The 18,203-nt window shown below is 40.5% G+C and overlaps 1 protein-coding gene across 3 annotated transcripts in view; it reads left to right on the plus strand.

The window, feature by feature from the left end:
• LOC139414845 (lisH domain-containing protein ARMC9) overlaps positions 1–18,203 on the plus strand; it is a 90,702-nt gene that overhangs the window by 51,739 nt on the left and 20,760 nt on the right. For all 3 annotated transcript variants that reach the window (XM_071162449.1, XM_071162440.1, XM_071162441.1), the window contains 2 exons: positions 9,953–10,046; positions 15,150–15,352. In XM_071162449.1, coding sequence (XP_071018550.1) covers positions 9,953–10,046; positions 15,150–15,352 — 297 coding nt within the window. The remainder of the gene's footprint in view (positions 1–9,952; positions 10,047–15,149; positions 15,353–18,203) is intronic.

Below are 18,203 nucleotides of genomic sequence, written 5' to 3' on the forward strand. Positions count from 1 at the left end.
ATAATAATAGTAGTCTATTGCTTGTAGGTTTAATCATTTATTATATATATTTTCAAACGTGGATCGTCATTATTTGGTCCGTAAAGGTTAATGAGCCAAATCTGTTAATGGTCCAATAAAATATTTAAAAATCATCCATCTACAGAGGATATAATTTTACAATAGCTTTATTGTCCATAGTCACAGCAGACGACTTTGGAAAGTAGTCGACTTCACAAACATTATAAAGCAAACATTCATGTAGACAGTTTTTGTTACAGCATTACATTTGTTAGCAAAGAGATGAATGGTGGCTAGATAGCCAGGTAAAGTTGTTGACTTTATTTAGCAATCGCTCCTACACTCTTTTGTCCAAGAATGACAAGGTGTCTACAGTTTTGTTTACATTTAAGCAATTGTGAAACACCTTCAATGTGTTTTTCCCTTTTCAATGTGTATTAGAAATCACCTCGGTCAATAAAAGTTTCCTATTGAACTTCAGAACAGATGTGTTCTTTTGATCAGAGATGAATGAAACAGGCTTCGTTTTGAAGCGAGTGAGAGTCCGTCATTCACATAACTGATAAATGACACAGGCTTCGTTTTGAAGCGAGTGAGAGTTCGTCATTCACATAACTGATAAATGAAACAGGCTTCGTTTTGAAGCGAGTGAGAGTTCGTCATTCACATAACTGATAAATGAAACAGGCTTCGTTTTTAAGCGAGTGAGAGTCCGTCATTCACATAACTGATAAATGACACAGGCTTCGTTTTGAAGCGAGTGAGAGTCCGTCATTCACATAACTGATAAATGAAACAGGCTTCGTTTTTAAGCGAGTGAGAGTCCGTCATTCACATAACTGATAAATGATACAGGCTTCGTTTTTAAGCGAGTGAGAGTCCGTCATTCACATAACTGATAAATGATACAGGCTTCGTTTTTAAGCGAGTGAGAGTCCGTCATTCACATAACTGATAAATGAAACAGGCTTCGTTTTGAAGCGAGTGAGAGTTCGTCATTCACATAACTGATAAATGACACAGGCTTCGTTTTTAAGCGAGTGAGAGTCCGTCATTCACATAACTGATAAATGAAACAGGCTTCGTTTTGAAGCGAGTGAGAGTTCGTCATTCACATAACTGATAAATGACACAGGCTTCGTTTTTAAGCGAGTGAGAGTCCGTCATTCACATAACTGATAAATGATACAGGCTTCGTTTTGAAGCGAGTGAGAGTCCGTCATTCACATAACTGATAAATGAAACAGGCTTCGTTTTTAAGCGAGTGAGAGTTCGTCATTCACATAACTGATAAATGAAACAGGCTTCGTTTTGAAGCGAGTGAGAGTTCGTCATTCACATAACTGATAAATGACACAGGCTTCGTTTTTAAGCGAGTGAGAGTCCGTCATTCACATAACTGATAAATGATACAGGCTTCGTTTTGAAGCGAGTGAGAGTCCGTCATTCACATAACTGATAAATGAAACAGGCTTCGTTTTGAAGCGAGTGAGAGTCCGTCATTCACATAACTGATAAATGAAACAGGCTTAGTTTTGAAGCGAGTGAGAGCCCGTCATTCACATAACTGATAAATGAAACAGGCTTCGTTTTGAAGCGAGTGAGAGTTCGTCATTCACATAACTGATAAATGACACAGGCTTCGTTTTTAAGCGAGTGAGAGTCCGTCATTCACATAACTGATAAACTGATAAATGAAACAGGCTTCGTTTTTAAGCGAGTGAGAGTTCGTCATTCACATAACTGATAAATGAAACAGGCTTCGTTTTGAAGCGAGTGAGAGTTCGTCATTCACATAACTGATAAATGACACAGGCTTCGTTTTTAAGCGAGTGAGAGTCCGTCATTCACATAACTGATAAATGATACAGGCTTCGTTTTGAAGCGAGTGAGAGTCCGTCATTCACATAACTGATAAATGAAACAGGCTTCGTTTTGAAGCGAGTGAGAGTCCGTCATTCACATAACTGATAAATGAAACAGGCTTAGTTTTGAAGCGAGTGAGAGTCCGTCATTCACATAACTGATAAATGACACAGGCTTCGTTTTGAAGCGAGTGAGAGTTCGTCATTCACATAACTGATAAATGAAACAGGCTTCGTTTTGAAGCGAGTGAGAGTTCATCATTCACATAACTGATAAATGACACAGGCTTCGTTTTTAAGCGAGTGAGAGTTCGTCATTCACATAACTGATAAATGACACAGGCTTTGTTTTGAAGCGAGTGAGAGTCCGTCATTCACATAACTGATAAATGACACAGGCTTCGTTTTGAAGCGAGTGAGAGTTCGTCATTCACATAACTGATAAATGAAACAGGCTTTGTTTTGAAGCGAGTGAGAGTTAGCCATCGACTTTACTGATAAAGGATATTCTAGAAATAACAAGATGCTTATCTTTAATTTAAATGTTTCATTGCAGTAGCCTAGATTACCAATGGGCTGCATTCACTTTACAGTCTTTGCACCTTGCTATAAAAAGATGACCTGGTACCTTGCAGTACACTCTTAGAAAAAAAGGTGCTTTCTAGTACCTAAAGGGGTTCTTTGGCAGTCCCTATAGGAGAACCTTTTGAAAAACCCTTTTTAGTTCCATGTAGAACCCTTTCCACAGTGGGTTCTACATGGAACCAAAAAGGGGTCTGCTATGGGAAGAACCCCTTTTGGAACCCTTTTTTCTAAGAGTGTATATTTCCAAGAATTGTTCCTTGTCGTTGTAGGGAGATTTCATTTCCTGCTGCTGCTACTTCACCATCTCATGTTTTAGTTTTTAATTTCTTTTGATGTGATGTCTACAGGCCGCCAGGGCGATTCCTTAGAAGTCGGCAGTTCAAAATGACTAGTCAGAGTTAGTGCCACCCACAGACACATTTACCAGAGCTTATCCAGAGCGACTTACAGGACCAATCAGGGTTCAGTGCTGGAAAATAATGTTGACTTTCTATCTAGCCCCCACCCCTTGGCTTTCTGTCCGGCCCACACCCACTGTCTGCACGTACTGGTTTTAGGCGTATGTGACGCAACTCACTTGCTAGCCATGGTCCCAGTAATTTTCCACCCTATAGGCAATATCAAAACGCATTTTTTTTTAAACTAAGAAATACTGTAGGTTAAATTACCAGAGTTTTTCACACGGCCCATTAAGCTGTCAGTGTTGCTGAGGGGTATTACAGATGTAGTTTGAAATAGAGCAATGTTGGTGAGACTTGAAATTATTCTTGCTGAACGTTTTAAAGCCTACATTTTAGGACTGGGGCGATTTTCAGACCGAGACAAATATGGGTGATCAATATTTATTTATAGATAATATAGTCTACTATAGCCTAATCATATTTAGGAAGTACATTTCCTTGTAGCGATTAGGGCCTCGAGTCTTCTTGGGTATGACGCTACGAGCTTGGCACACCTGTATTTAGGGAGTTTCTCCCATTCCTTTCTGCAGATCCTCTAAAGCTCTGTCAGGTTGGATGGGGAGCGTCGCTGCACAGTTATTTTCAGGTCTCTCCAGAGATGTTCGATCGGGTTCAAGTTCGGGCTCTGGCTGGGTCACTCAAGGACATTCAGAGACTTGTCCCGAAGCCACTCCTGCGTTGTTTTGACTGTGTGCTTAGGGTTGTTGTTCTGTTGAAAGGTGAACCTTCGCCCTAGTCTGATGTCCTGAGTGCTCTGGAGCAGGTTTTCATCAAGGATCTTTCTGTACTTTGCTCCGTTCATTTTTCCCTCGTTCCTGACTGGTCTCCCAGTCCCTGCCGCTGAAAAACATCCTCACAGCATCATGCTACCACCACCATGCTTCACCGTAGGGATGGTGCCAAGTTTCCTCAGACGTGACAATTGGCATTCAGGCCAAAGAGTTCTTGGTTTCATCAGACCAGAGAATCTTGTTTTTCATGGTCTGAGAATCCTTTAGGTACTTTTGGTAAACTCCAAGCGGGCTGTTATGTGCCTTTTACTGAGGAGTGGCTTCTGTCTGACCACTCTACCATAAAGGCCTGATTGGTGGAGTGCTGCAGAGATGGTTGTCATTCTGGAAGGTTCTCTCATCTCCTCAGAGGAACTCTGGAGCTCTGTCAGTGACCACCGAGTTCTCAGTCACCTCCCTGACCAAGTCCTGTTTCCCCCGATTGCTCAGTTTGGCTGGGTGGCCAAATCTAGGAAGAGTCTTGGTGTTTCCAAACTTCTTCCATTTAAGATTGATGGAGGCTACTGTATTCTTGGGGATCTTCAATGCTGCAAAAATGTTTTGATTCCCTTCCCCAGATCTGTGCCTGAACACAATCCTGTCTCGGAGCTCTACGGACAATTCCTTTGACCTCATGGTTTGGTTTTTGCTCTGACATGCACTGTCAACTGTGGGACCTTATATGGACAGGTGTGTGCCTTTCCAAATCATGTCTAATTAATTGAAATTACCTCAGGTGGACTCCAATTAAGTTGTAGAAACATCTCAAGGATGATCAATGGAAACAGGATGCAGCTCAATTTCAAGTCTCATAGGAAAGTGTCTTAATACTTATGTAAATAAGATATTTCCTTATTAAAAAATAAATAAATACATATTCTACAATCCATTTTTTTTATTTTGTCATTATTGGGTATTGTGTGTAGGTTGATGAGGGGAAAAACTATTAAATCAATTTCATAATAAGGCTGTAACGTAACAAAATGTGGAAAAAGTCGAGGGGTCTGAATACTTTCCGAATGCACTGTTGGTGCAAGGGGGGGCCCCAGGACCGACTTTAGGAAACCCCTGTTCTGGAGTAACATCAGAGAAGCTGCACGTATCTAATTATAGACAAGTTGACTAACCGTATATCCTACCAAAATGTCGGAAATTACAAGCAGAAACATATCAAAATCAGGCAAAAGACATGGTGCAAAAAAATCATTCAGCCTTCGGACAGAGGAGCTATAGGAGGATGGGATCATTGTAATGGCTGGAATGGAATCAGTGGAATGGAGTCAGACACTTTGTTTCCATGTGTCTGACGTGCTTGGTTCCATCGATTCTATTCCAGCCGTTACCTTGACCCCGTCATCCTATAGCTCCTCCCACCAACCTCCTCTACCTACAGCTCATTTTTTTAATGAAAAAAAAATGTTAGGTGCTAGGGTGTTAGGGTCACAGAAGTTCCAAAAGAATAAAGACATTACAAATGTCATATTATGTATATATACAGTGTTGTAACGATGTGCAAATGGTTAAAGTACAAAAGGGAAAATAAATAAACATAAATATGGGTTGTATTTACAATGGTGATTGTCATTCACTGGTTTCCCTTTTCTTGTGGCAACAGGTCACAAATCTTGCTGCTGTGATGGCACACTGTGGTATTTCACCTAGTAGATATGGGGGTTTATCAAAATCGGGTTTTTGTTTTCAAATTCTTTGTGGATCTGTGTAATCTGAGGTAAATATATGTCTCTGATATGGTCATACATTTGGCAGGAGGTTAGGAAGTGCAGCTCAGTTTCCACCTCATTGTGTGGGCATTGTGCACATAGCCTGTGTTCTCTTGAGAGCCAGGTCTCCAGGTTCATCTCTCTGTAGGTGATTGTAGGCTTTGTTGTGGATTACTCTTTTCTGGATTTTGATCATTAGCATGTCGTGTCGTTGGCATCATTAAAGTGAAGACTGTTATTTTATCAAATCAATTCTCTGTAATTATTATTACGTGATTAAACTAATCATGTAAATGTAATTAACTAGGAAGTCGGGGCACCAAGGAACTTCTTCAGATTACAAAGTTATACTTTTCCTAATATAACTCTACAGATATTTTAATATCTGATCAATTGGTCTTCTAATTAATGAATTATTCTTTACCTCACGTTAGTCTCATTCCAAACGTCGTAAATTGTTGGTTATCTGCACTAACCCAGCCTTTACTATGAATCATCCATACACCAATTGTCTTAATCATTAATTTACTAACTAACTAAATAATCACAGAAATGCCTAAACAAACAACACAGTAGATATGGTTACAAGGAAATGATAGGGGAGGTTCCCTAGTGGGCTTAGCCGATATGACGGCTTGGTGGACAAAGGGAAATTAGTGTGGTCTGAGAAGGGCAGGAATGACAAAAGAGTCACTATACAGTTGATAATTATATTAATTGAAAAGCTAATCCTTTGCACACGAACGCTCACTCATTCCGGAATAATTGCAATCCATACATATTTACGCTCAGTTTGTCGTCGTGATCTCTGTTCGTCTGTCTGAATCGTCCGTCTTTCTGTTCGAAAGTTCATCCGCGCGTCTCTCTCTCTGCTTCCCTGAAGTATTTTGTGGTTAGAATGGATACTTCAGAGTACCATTCAGAAATGTTCTCATAGGATAGATGTTTCGGCGGTTGTCGTTCCTCGCATCTCAGGTTGACATAATTTCTAGCTGCAGACTAGTAATTAGTATCTAAGATTTGCTCTTATTCTGTCGGGATCGATAGTCTCAGAGTTGAACCATTTCCCATCATTTATCCAATGCTCCACGTGGTATGGTTAGGAATTCAACAACCATTACAACCTTAACTTAGACTGATGTTTTTGTGGTCTCTACTCAAACCTTTGCCCCGTCAGCTGTCTGAGGTCAGCATGGTCTGAAGAGGATTTCTTCAGGTGGGGTTTTTATTCGTAACAGTAGAAAAGGGCTGTCCCATGAGCCAGATCATGTCTGTGCTCGTGGAGGCAGGCCAATGACTTAGTTAAACTTGAAAGGGAATACAATTCTCTCACATTAACATTATTACGTCATTTCACAAATAGTTTCATCTTTACTCATTCGTTTTATACAGTAATTAGACGCAAACCTCATAACTGAGGCACCTGTATAAACAGAGTTATGGTAATGTGGCCATATTGTCTTTCATGAGGTCACAAACATGAAACAAAACGGACCGGGTCCACCGACTGTTTACACATTCTCCAAAACATGGATATTGTTCAGTTCTCAAGTTCTGTGATGTAGAAGAAGTTCCTTTGTTCTACTGTGAAACTCTCTATATATATATACTGCATGGCCAGGAGGAGGAAAGAGTCTCCTCCAGGAATTTACGACCTGAGATAACAGAACTTGGGTGTAAGAGGGAGAGAGAGGGATGCCACGCTCTATACCCAGATAGGGCCACGTCTATCATCCTAATTCTGCATGCAGAGTCTCAATTTGGTGTTTGTCCCGTTTTGTGAATTCTTGGTTGGTGAGCGCAGACCTCACAACCATAAAGGGCGATGGCTTCTATAACAGATTCAAGTATTTTTAGCCAGATCCTAATTGGTATGTCGAATTTTATGTTCCTTTTGATGGCATAGAATGCTCTTCTTGCCTTGTCTCTCAGATCATTCATAGCTTTGTGGAAGTTACCTGTGGTGCTGATGTTTAGGCCAAGGTATGTATCATTTTTTGTGTGCTCTAGGGCAACAGTGCCTAGATGGAATTTGTATTTGTGGTCCTGGCGACTGGACCTTTTTTGGAACACCATTATTTTGGTCTTACTGAGATTTACTGTCAAGGCCCAGTTCTGGCAGAATCTGTGCAGAAGATCTAGGTGCTGCTGTAGGCCCTCCTTAGTTGGTGACAGAAGCACCAGTTCATCAGCAAACAGTAGACATTTGACTTCAGACTCTAGTAGGGTGAGGCCGGGTGCTGAAGACTGTTCTAGTGCCCTCGCCAATTCGTTGATATATATTTTGAAGTGGGTGGGGCTTAAACTGCATCCCTGTCTCACCCCACAGCCCTGTGGGAAGAAATATGTGTGTTTTTTTGCCAATTTTAACCGCACACTTGTTGTTTCTGTTCATGGATTTTATAATGTCGTATGTTTTTCCCCTAACACCACTTTCCATCCATTGGTATAGCAGACCCTCATGCCAAATTGAGTCAGGCTTTTTTGAAATCAGCAATGTGTGAGAAGACTTTGCCTTTGATTTGGTTTGTTTGTTTGTCAGTTAGGGTTTGCAGGGTGAATACGTGGTCTGTCATATGATAATTTGGTAAAAATCCAATTTGACATTTGCTCAGTACATTGCTTTCACTGAGGAAATGTAAGAGTCTGCTGTTAATGATAATGCAGAGGATTTTCCCAGTTTCATTGAGGATACCATCAACACCACATGCTTTTTTGGGTTGGAGGGTTTTTATTTTGTCCTGTAGTTCATTCAAGGTAATTGGAGAATCCAGTTGGTTCTGGTGGTCTTTAATAGTTGATTCTAAGATTTCTATTTGATCATGCATATGTTTTTGCTGTTTGGTCTTTGTTATAGAGCCAAAAAGATTGGAGAAGGGGTTTACCCATAATTCTCCATTTTGGATACATAATTCTTTGTGTTGTTGTTTAAGTGTTTTCCAATTTTCCCAGAAGTGGGTTAGTCTATGGATTCTTAAGCTGATTTCTGACGTGCTGTTCTTTCTTTTTTCGTAGTGTATTTCTGTATTATTTTAGTGATTCACCATAGTGAAGGCATAGACTTCTCAATTTCATTCTTAGTTTTTTGCATTTTTCATCAAACCATTTGTCATTGTTGTTCATTTTCTTCAGTTTTCTGTTTGACATTTTTTGATTTTATAGGGAACCTGAGAGGTCAACTATACTGTTAATGTTTTCTACTGCCAAGTTTACACCTTCACTATTACAGTGGAACGTTTTGTCCAGGAAGTTGTCCAAAGGGGATTGAATTTGTTGTTGCCTAAATGTTTTTTGGTAGGTTTCCACACTACATTCCTTCCATCTGTAGCATTTCTTAATATTACTCAGTTCCTTTGGCTGTGATGCCTCATGATTGAGCATTGCTTTGTTCCAGTAGACTGTAATTTTGCTGTGATCTGATATAGGCGTCAGTGGTCTGACTTTGAACGCTCTGATAGACTCTTGAGGTCAGTGATAAAGTAGTCTACAGTACTACTGCTAAGAGATGAGTTATAGGTGTACCTACCATAGAGTCCCCTCAAAGCCTACCATGAACTATGTACATACCCAGCGTGCGACAGAGCTGCAGGAGTTGTGAGCTGTTTTTGTTGGTTATGTTGTCATACTTGTGCCAAGGGGGGCATATGGGGGAGGTGTTTGTCCTCCTGTGTGCTGAGGGTGTCAGGTTCTTGTCCGGTTCTGGCATTTAGGTCGCCACAGACTGGTACATGTCCCCGGGCCTGGAAATGATTGATTTCCCCCTCCAGGATGGAGAAGCTGTCTTCATTAAAGTATGGGGATTATAGTGGGGGGATATAGGTGGCACACAGGAGGACTTTTTCTCTGTGAAGATAATTTCCTTTTGAATTTCTAGCCAAATGTAAAATGTTTCTGTTTTGATTAATTTAATCGAGTGAGTTAGGTCTGCTCTATACCAAATTAGCATACCCCCTGAGTCCCTTCCCCGTTTCACGCCTGGTAGTTTGGTGGATGGGACTACCAGCTCTCTGTAACCTAGAGGGTAACCAGTGGGTCTGTCTCCTCTATACCATGTTTCACGCCTGGTAGTTTGGTGGATGGGACTACCAGCTCTCTGTAACCTAGAGGGTAACCAGTGGGTCTGTCTCCTCTATACCATGTTTCACACCTGGTAGTTTGGTGGATGGGACTACCAGCTCTCTGTAACCTAGAGGGTAACCAGTGGGTCTGTCTCCTTTATACCATGTTTCACACCTGGTAGTTTGATGGATGGGACTACCAGCTCTCTGTAATCTAGAGGGCAACCAGTGGGTCCATCTCCTCTATACCATGTTTCACACCTGGTAGTTTGATGGATGGGACTACCAGCTCTCTGTAATCTAGAGGGCAACCAGTGGGTCCGTCTCCTCTATACCATGTTTCACGCCCGGTAGTTTGGTGGATAGGACTACCAGCTCTCTGTAATCTAGAGGACAACCAGTGGGTCCGTCTCCTCTATACCATGTTTCTTACAGGATGACATTCTCTCTCTATCTATTTCTCTCTGTCTCTATCTCTCTGCTTACACACAGACTCAGAGTGTGGCCGTTCGTCCCAGGAGTCTGGTGGGTCATATGAAGGACGAAGAGCCCAGGAGGGGGAGGAGCGCAACGGACACTCTGCCAGGTGAACACACACGCACACACACACACACAGGCACACTAATGTATCAACTTACAATAACATTACTTACATGCACTCATTTACACATAAACAGCACATATAGTTAGTTACATATGGTACATCCCACACACTCATGTTTATACACTTTCTCTCTCTCTCACACACACACACTAGTGGTGCCCTGGCCCCCTTTAGCTGTGTCAGACTGTAGGAGCGGGAGGATCACGTGACAGAGTGTGACATTGTTCGCTGAGAGTGACATGTCAGTACTGGAATGTCTGGACAGACTTTCTCTCTATCACTCCTTCTTTCTCCCGCTCTGTCTCTCTCCCTCTCTCTTTCTTTTACAGTCTCTCCCTCTCTTTCTTTTAAAGTCTCTCTCCCTCTCTCTTTCTTTTACAGTCTCTCCCTTTCTCTTTCTTTTACAGTCTCTCCCTCTCTTTCTTTTAAAGTCTCTCTCCCTCTCTCTTTCTTTTACAGTCTCTCCCTCTCTTTCTTTTACAGTCTCTCCCTCTCTCTTTCTTTTACATTCTCTCCCTCTCTTTCATTTACAGTCTCTCCCTCTCTTTCTTTTACAGTCTCTCCCTCTCTCTTTCTTTTACAGTCTCTCCCTCTTTCTTTTACAGTGATCCCTCTCTCCTTCTTTTACAGTCTCTCCCTCTCTCTTTCTTTTACAGTCTCTTCCTCTCTCTTTCTTTTACAGTCTCTCTCCCTCTTTCTGTTACAGTCTCTCCTCTCCTTTTACAGTCTCTCTCCCTCTCTCTTTTACAGTCTCTCCCTCTCTCTTTTACAGTCTCTCTCCCTCTCTCTTTTACAGTCTCTCCTCTCCTTTTACAGTCTCTCCCTCTCTTTCTTTTACAGTCTTCCTCTCTTTCTTTTACAGTCTTTTACAGGATATTTAAGAGTGGCTGGCCCAGGTGATATTTAAGAGTGGCTGGCCCAGGTGATATTTAAGAGTGGCTGGCCCAGGTGATATTTAAGAGTGGCTGGCCCAGGTGATATTTAAGAGTGGCTGGCCCAGGGAATATTTAAGAATGGCTGGCCCAGGGGATATTTACAGAGTGGCTAGCCCAGGGGATATTTAAGAGTGGCTGGCCCAGGGGATATTTGCAGAGTGGCTGGCCCAGGGGATATTTGCAGAGTGGCTGGCCCAGGGGATATTTAAGAGTGGCTGGCCCAGGGGATATTTAAGAGTGGCTGGCCCAGGGGATATTTAAGAGTGGCTGGCCCAGGGTATATTTAAGAGTGGCTGGCCCATAGGATATTTAAGAGTGGCTGGCCCAGGGGATATTTAAGAGTGGCTGGCCCAGGTGATATTTAAGAGTGGCTGGCCCATGTGATATTTAAGAGTGGCTGGCCCAGTGCTCCAGTTGTCTTGAGAGATGTGGAGGGTTAACTCCTTTAGTTGTCTCTCCCTATTTGATTTCTACACAAACAATCCTTTATCTGACCGTCCCTGTTTTCATTTTGCTCCACTGTTTGGTTTGCTTCCTGTCTTTAAGTTCGGTGTGGCGTTTTTCTTTTGTTTGCCTCTTCTTGGGGAAATTTAGTGGGTCTCATGGTGGGTGTCTTTTAGGTCCTAGTTGTTATTGCTAGTCAACTTTCAGTGGACAGTCCCATGAGTGTCTTTCAGAACCCCTCCTTAAACCCAACCTGTTTTGTTTTGGTTGTTGTCAGTGACTCTTTGTTAGTTCCCCTTTTTGTTTTTGTTGCCGGGGAACTTAATACTAATCTGTGACTTAGCACCAGCCAGGCGGTGTGTGACATGCGTTTAAACGAGCAGTCGACAAAGGGGCTCATTCAGTCAGCCCTTTTTTTGTCCAAATCCCACAAGAGCTTGACTTCTGTGTCTCCCCGCGTGTAATGAGCCTAGGAAATGCCACTTAAATCAAGCACTCTGCTCCCCAGGAATGCCTAGGGCTAATGTAAAAATGCCTTCACTTCTTCAACCCTCTGCCTGCATGGAGGGCTTCCTCTCTCTAGGTATAAAATGAAGTGGTATCGATTGTAACTGTGACTTTATTGCAGCTCAAATGGGGGGGGGGGGGGGGGGGGGCATTGCTGTTCTATAGGACTTTATTTTGGATCCATTGTGGTGCAGAGGTTGCTACTTTTGTGGACTCCATTTTGGTTCGACTGGGGTATCAAAGCCACAGTTTCTTGCTGAGACATGGGGTCCATTAGGCTCTACTAGCCACTCATAGGGGCCAGTTATAATTCCTATGATTGTGTTGTGATGATGATTTATAACAGTGATGGATCAGGAATTATCTTCGGCCACTCCTCTCAGGATTTGTCTCACATTCTCTGTGGAATAACAAGTAACACAGACACACGGGAGAGTGTTAATTGATATTTATACCAGACATCCAACACCACAAACCATTTTTAAAGGGATGGAATCAGAGGCTGGGATTACGAGTCAAATACGATACCTGGAAGCCTTAGTGAAATGGAATCTTTCCATTGTCTTGTTCAGTGGCCTATCAAATCATATTCAACGGACCAATGCCAACTGCCCTGAGAGTATCTGAAATCCAAGCCGCCTGTTTAATTAAGGAATCAAAGAATGAACCATTATTGGCATGATTTGAGATCATTGTCCGACATGATAAGGCCTACTGTACACACTCACATCCATTGTCTTTGAGCAGGGGCTATAGTAGATATAGATACAACAGAACTGTCCATCTATATGTAGATACAACAGATCTATCTATCTAGATGTAGATACAACAGAACTATCGATCTAGATGTAGATTCAACAGAACTATCTATCTAGATGTAGATACAACATATCTATCTATCTAGATGTAGATACAACAGAACTATCTATCTAGACTTAGATACAACATAACTATCTATCTAGATGTAGATACAACAGATATGTTCAGCAAAATGATACACTCTCATTGTCCTCCTATTTCAAAATCAACTCATTCTTTCCCACCACTAACAAATAATCCCCATAAAGGGATACAGTGTTACATTAATAGTGTTACAGTTATACAGTGATACAGGGGTACAGTTATATAGTAATACAGTGTTACAGTAATACAGTGTTACAGTTATATAGTAATACAGGGGTACAGTAATACAGTGTTACAGTTATATAGTAATACAGTGTTACAGTTATATAGTAATACAGTGTTACAGTAATACAGTAATAGTGTTACAGATATATAGTAATACAGTGTTACAGTTATATAGTAATACAGTGTTACAGTTATATAGTTATACAGTGTTACAGTTATATAGTAATACAGTGTTACAGTTATATAGTAATACAGTGTTACAGTTATACAGTAATAGTGTTACAGATATATAGTAATACAGTGTTACAGTTATATAGTAATACAGTGTTACAGTTATATAGTAATACAGTGTTACAGTAATACAGTGTTACAGTTATATAGTAATACAGTGTTACAGTAATACAGTGTTACAGTTATATAGTAATACAGTGTTACAGTTATATAGTAATACAGTGTTACAGTAATACAGTGTTACAGTTATATAGTAATACAGTGTTACATTAATACAGTGTTACATTTATATAGTAATACAGTGTTAGATATATAGTAATACAGTGTTACATTAATACAGTGTTACAGTAATACAGTGTTACAGATATATAGTAATACAGTGTTACATTAATACAGTGTTACAGATATATAGTAATACAGTGTTATAGTAATACAGTGTTACATTAATACAGTGTTACGGTAATACAGTTTTACAGTTATATAGTAATACAGTGTTACAGTTATATAGTAATACAGTGTTAGAGTAATACAGTGTTACAGTTATATAGTAATACAGTGTTACAGTTATATAGTAATACAGTGTTACAGTTATATAGTAATACAGTGTTACAGTTATATAGTAATACAGTATTACAGTTATATAGTAATACAGTGTTAGCTATATAGTAATACAGTGTTACAGATATATAGTAATACAGTGTTACATTAATACAGTGTTACAGTTATATAGTAATACAGTGTTACAGTTATATAGTAATACAGTGTTACAGTTATATAGTAATACAGTGTTACAGATATATAGTAATACAGTGTTAAAGATATATCGTAATACAGTGTTACATTAATACAGTGTTACATTTATATAGTAATACAGTGTTACATTAATACAGTGTTACAGTAATACAGTGTTACAGATATATAGTAATACAGTGTTAAAGATATATCGTAATACAGTGTTACATTAATACAGTGTTACATTTATATAGTAATACAGTGTTACATTAATACAGTGTTACAGTAATACAGTGTTACAGATATATAGTAATACAGTGTTAGATATATAGTAATACAGTGTTACATTAATACAGTGTTACAGATATATAGTAATACAGTGTTATAGTAATACAGTGTTACATTAATACAGTGTTACGGTAATACAGTTTTACAGTTATATAGTAATACAGTGTTACAGTTATATAGTAATACAGTGTTACAGTTATATAGTAATAGAGTGTTACAGTTATATAGTAATACAGTGTTACAGTTATATAGTAATACAGTGTTAGTTATATAGTAATACAGTGTTACAGATATATAGTAATACAGTGTTACATTAATACAGTGTTACAGTTATATAGTAATACAGTGTTACAGTTATATAGTAATACAGTGTTACAGTTATATAGTAATACAGTGTTACAGATATATAGTAATACAGTGTTACAGATATATAGTAATACAGTGTTACAGATATATAGTAATACAGTGTTACAGTTATACAGTAATAGTGTTACAGATATATAGTAATACAGTGTTACAGATATATAGTAATACAGTGTTACAGTTATACAGTAATAGTGTTACAGTTATATAGTAATACAGTGTTACAGTAATACAGTGTTACAGTTATATAGTAATACAGTGTTACAGTTATATAGTAATGCAGTGTTACAGTAATACAGTGTTTCCCCCTGTCCTCAACAGTGATTATGACTTGACTGCATTGCTCACCTTCTAACCTTAACCCTTCTCCCATGGCCCTGTCCTCAACCGTGATAATGACTTGACTGCATTGCTCACCTTCTAACCTTTAACCCCTCCCCCCTGACCCTGTCCTCAGCATTGATAATGTTCCCGGGTTTACAAGCCGGCCCAAGATTCCCCGCACGCCGGAGAGTGATGCACCAGGCGTGGATCCTCGGAGGGGTCGCGTTGTCCCGCCACTGGCCCCCCAGTTCTCCCAGTCTGAGCCCCAGCAGAGCAGCAGCCGACCTGGATCAGGGGCCTCCGTCACAGTGGGAGGGCCAGGGGGCGGCAGACAGAGTGAGTGTGAACTGTGAAGTCTTAAACATCACAGCTCTCTTTCTAACTCTCTCTCTCTCTATCTCTGTCTTTTTCTCTCTCTCTCTCTCTCTCTCGCTCTCGCTCTTGCTCTCTCCGAGCCATGGGCAAGCCAAACATTGCCAATAAAAAATACTAAATTCACAATTAATAAGGCCTAAAAAAAGACATTGAATAATTAGAATCAAATATGAAAATGAAACAACTTATTTTGAATAAGCTGTGGCTAATGCCACAAACACAACAGAATAGTTATAAGGACTTCAGTTTTAACAGCATTTTACCCTCTCATAAAATGTAGGCATTACTTTTCACAGACAAGATGCAGATGTGTACATGAAATGATCATACAGATTTGGATGCAGTGTGCCCAAACCATGTCTAAATACGTGGGTGCACACAAAACATTACAAACAGTTACCAGCCAAGTAGAGGAGGAACAAAAGTCAGAAATAGCGATAAAATTAATCACTTACCTTTGATGATCTTCATACGGTTGCACTCACAAGACTCCCAGTTACCCAATAAATGTTTATTTTGTTCGAAAAAGTCCCTCTTTATATACAAAAACCTCAGTTTTGTTGGCACGTTTTGTTCAGTAATCCAATGGCTCCAAGGCGGTCACAACAGGCAGACAAAAAGTATCCCAAAAGTATCAGTAAAGTTCGTAGAAATATGTCAAACGATGTTTATATGGAAGCCATAGGAAGTGCAATTTGAGTCCTAAGTCATTGGATACTGTAAAGGCAGTCAATGGAAAACTACAAACATAAAAAAGTCCCACTTCCTGGATGGATTTTTCTCAGGTTTTCGCCTGCCATATCAGTTCTGTTATACTCACAGACATTATTTTAACGGGTTCTTGGTCACCTCCCTGACCAAGGCTTTTCTCCCCCGATTGCTCAGTTTGTCCGGGAGGCCAGCTCTAGGAAGAGTCTTGGTGGTTCCAAACTTATTCAATTTAAGAATGATGGAGGCCACTGTGTTCTTGGGGATCTTCAATGCTGCAGACATTTTTTGGTACCCTTCCCCAGATCTGTTCCTCGACACAATCCTTTCTCTGAGCTCTACGGACAATTTATTCAACCTCATGGCTTGGTTTTTGTTCTGACATGCACTGTCAACTGTGGGACCTTATATAGACAGGTGTGTGCCTTTCCAAAACATGTCCAATCAATTTAATTCACCACAGGTGGACTTCAATCAAGTTGTAGAAACATCAAGAGTGATCAGTGGAAACAGGATGCACCTGAGCTCATACCTAAGGGTCTGAATACTTTTATAGATTTGCAAAAACCTGTTTTCACTTCGTCATTATTGGGTATTGTCTGTAGATTGATGAGGAAAAGCTTATTTCTCTCATGTTTATGACAAATGTATTTATTTTCCTGTTAGTGAGCATTTCTTCTTTGCCAAGATAATTCATCCACCTGACAGGTGTGGCATATCAAGAAGCTGTTTAAACAGCATGATCATTACACAGGTGCACCTTGTGCTGGGGACAATAAAAGGCCACTCTAAAATGTGAAGTTTTGTCAACCAACACAATGCAACAGATTTCTCAAATGAAGGGAGTGTGCAATTGGCATGCTGACTGCAGGAATTTCTGCCAGAGCTGTTGCCACTTCTTCACCTGCGGGATCATCTGAGACCAGCCACCCAGACAGCTGATGAAAATTTGGGTTTGCACAATCGTAGAATTTTTGCACGCACTGTCAGAGACTGTCTCAGGGAAACTCATCTGCGTGCTCGTCGTCCTCACCGGGGTCTTGACCTGACTACAGTTCAGCTTTGTAACCGACTTCAGTGGGCAAATGCTCACCTTCAATGGCCACTGGCACACTGGAGAAGTGTGCTCTTCACGGATGAATCCCGGTTTCAACTGTACCGGGCAGATGGTAGACGGTGTGAATGGCGTCGTGTGGGCGAGCGGTTTGCTGATGTCAACATTGTGAACAGGCTTAAGCTACGGACAACGAACACAATTGCGTTTTATCTTTGGCAATTTGAACGCACGGAGATACCGTGACAAGATTCTAAGGCCCGTTGTTGTGCCATCACTGTCACCTCATGTTTCAGCATGATAATGCACAGTCCCATGTTGCAAGGATCTATACACAATTCCTAGAAGCTGAATATGTCCCAGTTCTTCCATGGCTTTCATACTCACCAGACATGTCACCCAATAGTTTGGGATGCTCTGGATCCACATGTATGGCAGCATGTTCCAGTTCCCACCAATATCCTGCAACTTCACACAATTCCACAGGCCACAATCAACAGCCTGATCAGGCAAATGGTGGTCACACCAGATACTGACTGGTTTTCTGATCCACGCCCCTACCTTTGTTTTAAGATATCTGTGACCAACAGATGCATATCTGTATTCCCAGTCATATGGAATCCATAGATTAGGGCCTCGTGAATTTATTTACATTGACCTATTTCTTTTATATAAACTGTAACTCAGTCAAATCTTTGAAATTGTGGCATGTTGCATTTATATTTTTGCTCAGTGTACATGCCAAGTGGTTAACTAACGTGTGTTTGACAAGAGCACCTCCTTGGTACCCATAACCCCCTGGGGGATGTTGAATGATTTGTACCAGGACGCTCTGGTGTCATTCACTACGGGCATTTTTTTTGCCTCTCATTCGGTGCTGGCTGTTGTAGGCCAAGCTTTTAATTGGTCCTCTTTGGTGGGTTATTTTGTTGTTGCTGTTGTTGTTGTGATCCACCCTAATCATGGGCTACTGTTAACCTGGGTAGACAAGAAGTGGAATGATAACACAAACAGGTCTGCTACCCAGGCTGTTTCCCCAACATTTTGTCA

This window comes from Oncorhynchus clarkii, chromosome 1 (genome assembly GCF_045791955.1).
Source record: "Oncorhynchus clarkii lewisi isolate Uvic-CL-2024 chromosome 1, UVic_Ocla_1.0, whole genome shotgun sequence".
NCBI classification, from domain to species: Eukaryota; Metazoa; Chordata; class Actinopteri; order Salmoniformes; family Salmonidae; genus Oncorhynchus; species Oncorhynchus clarkii.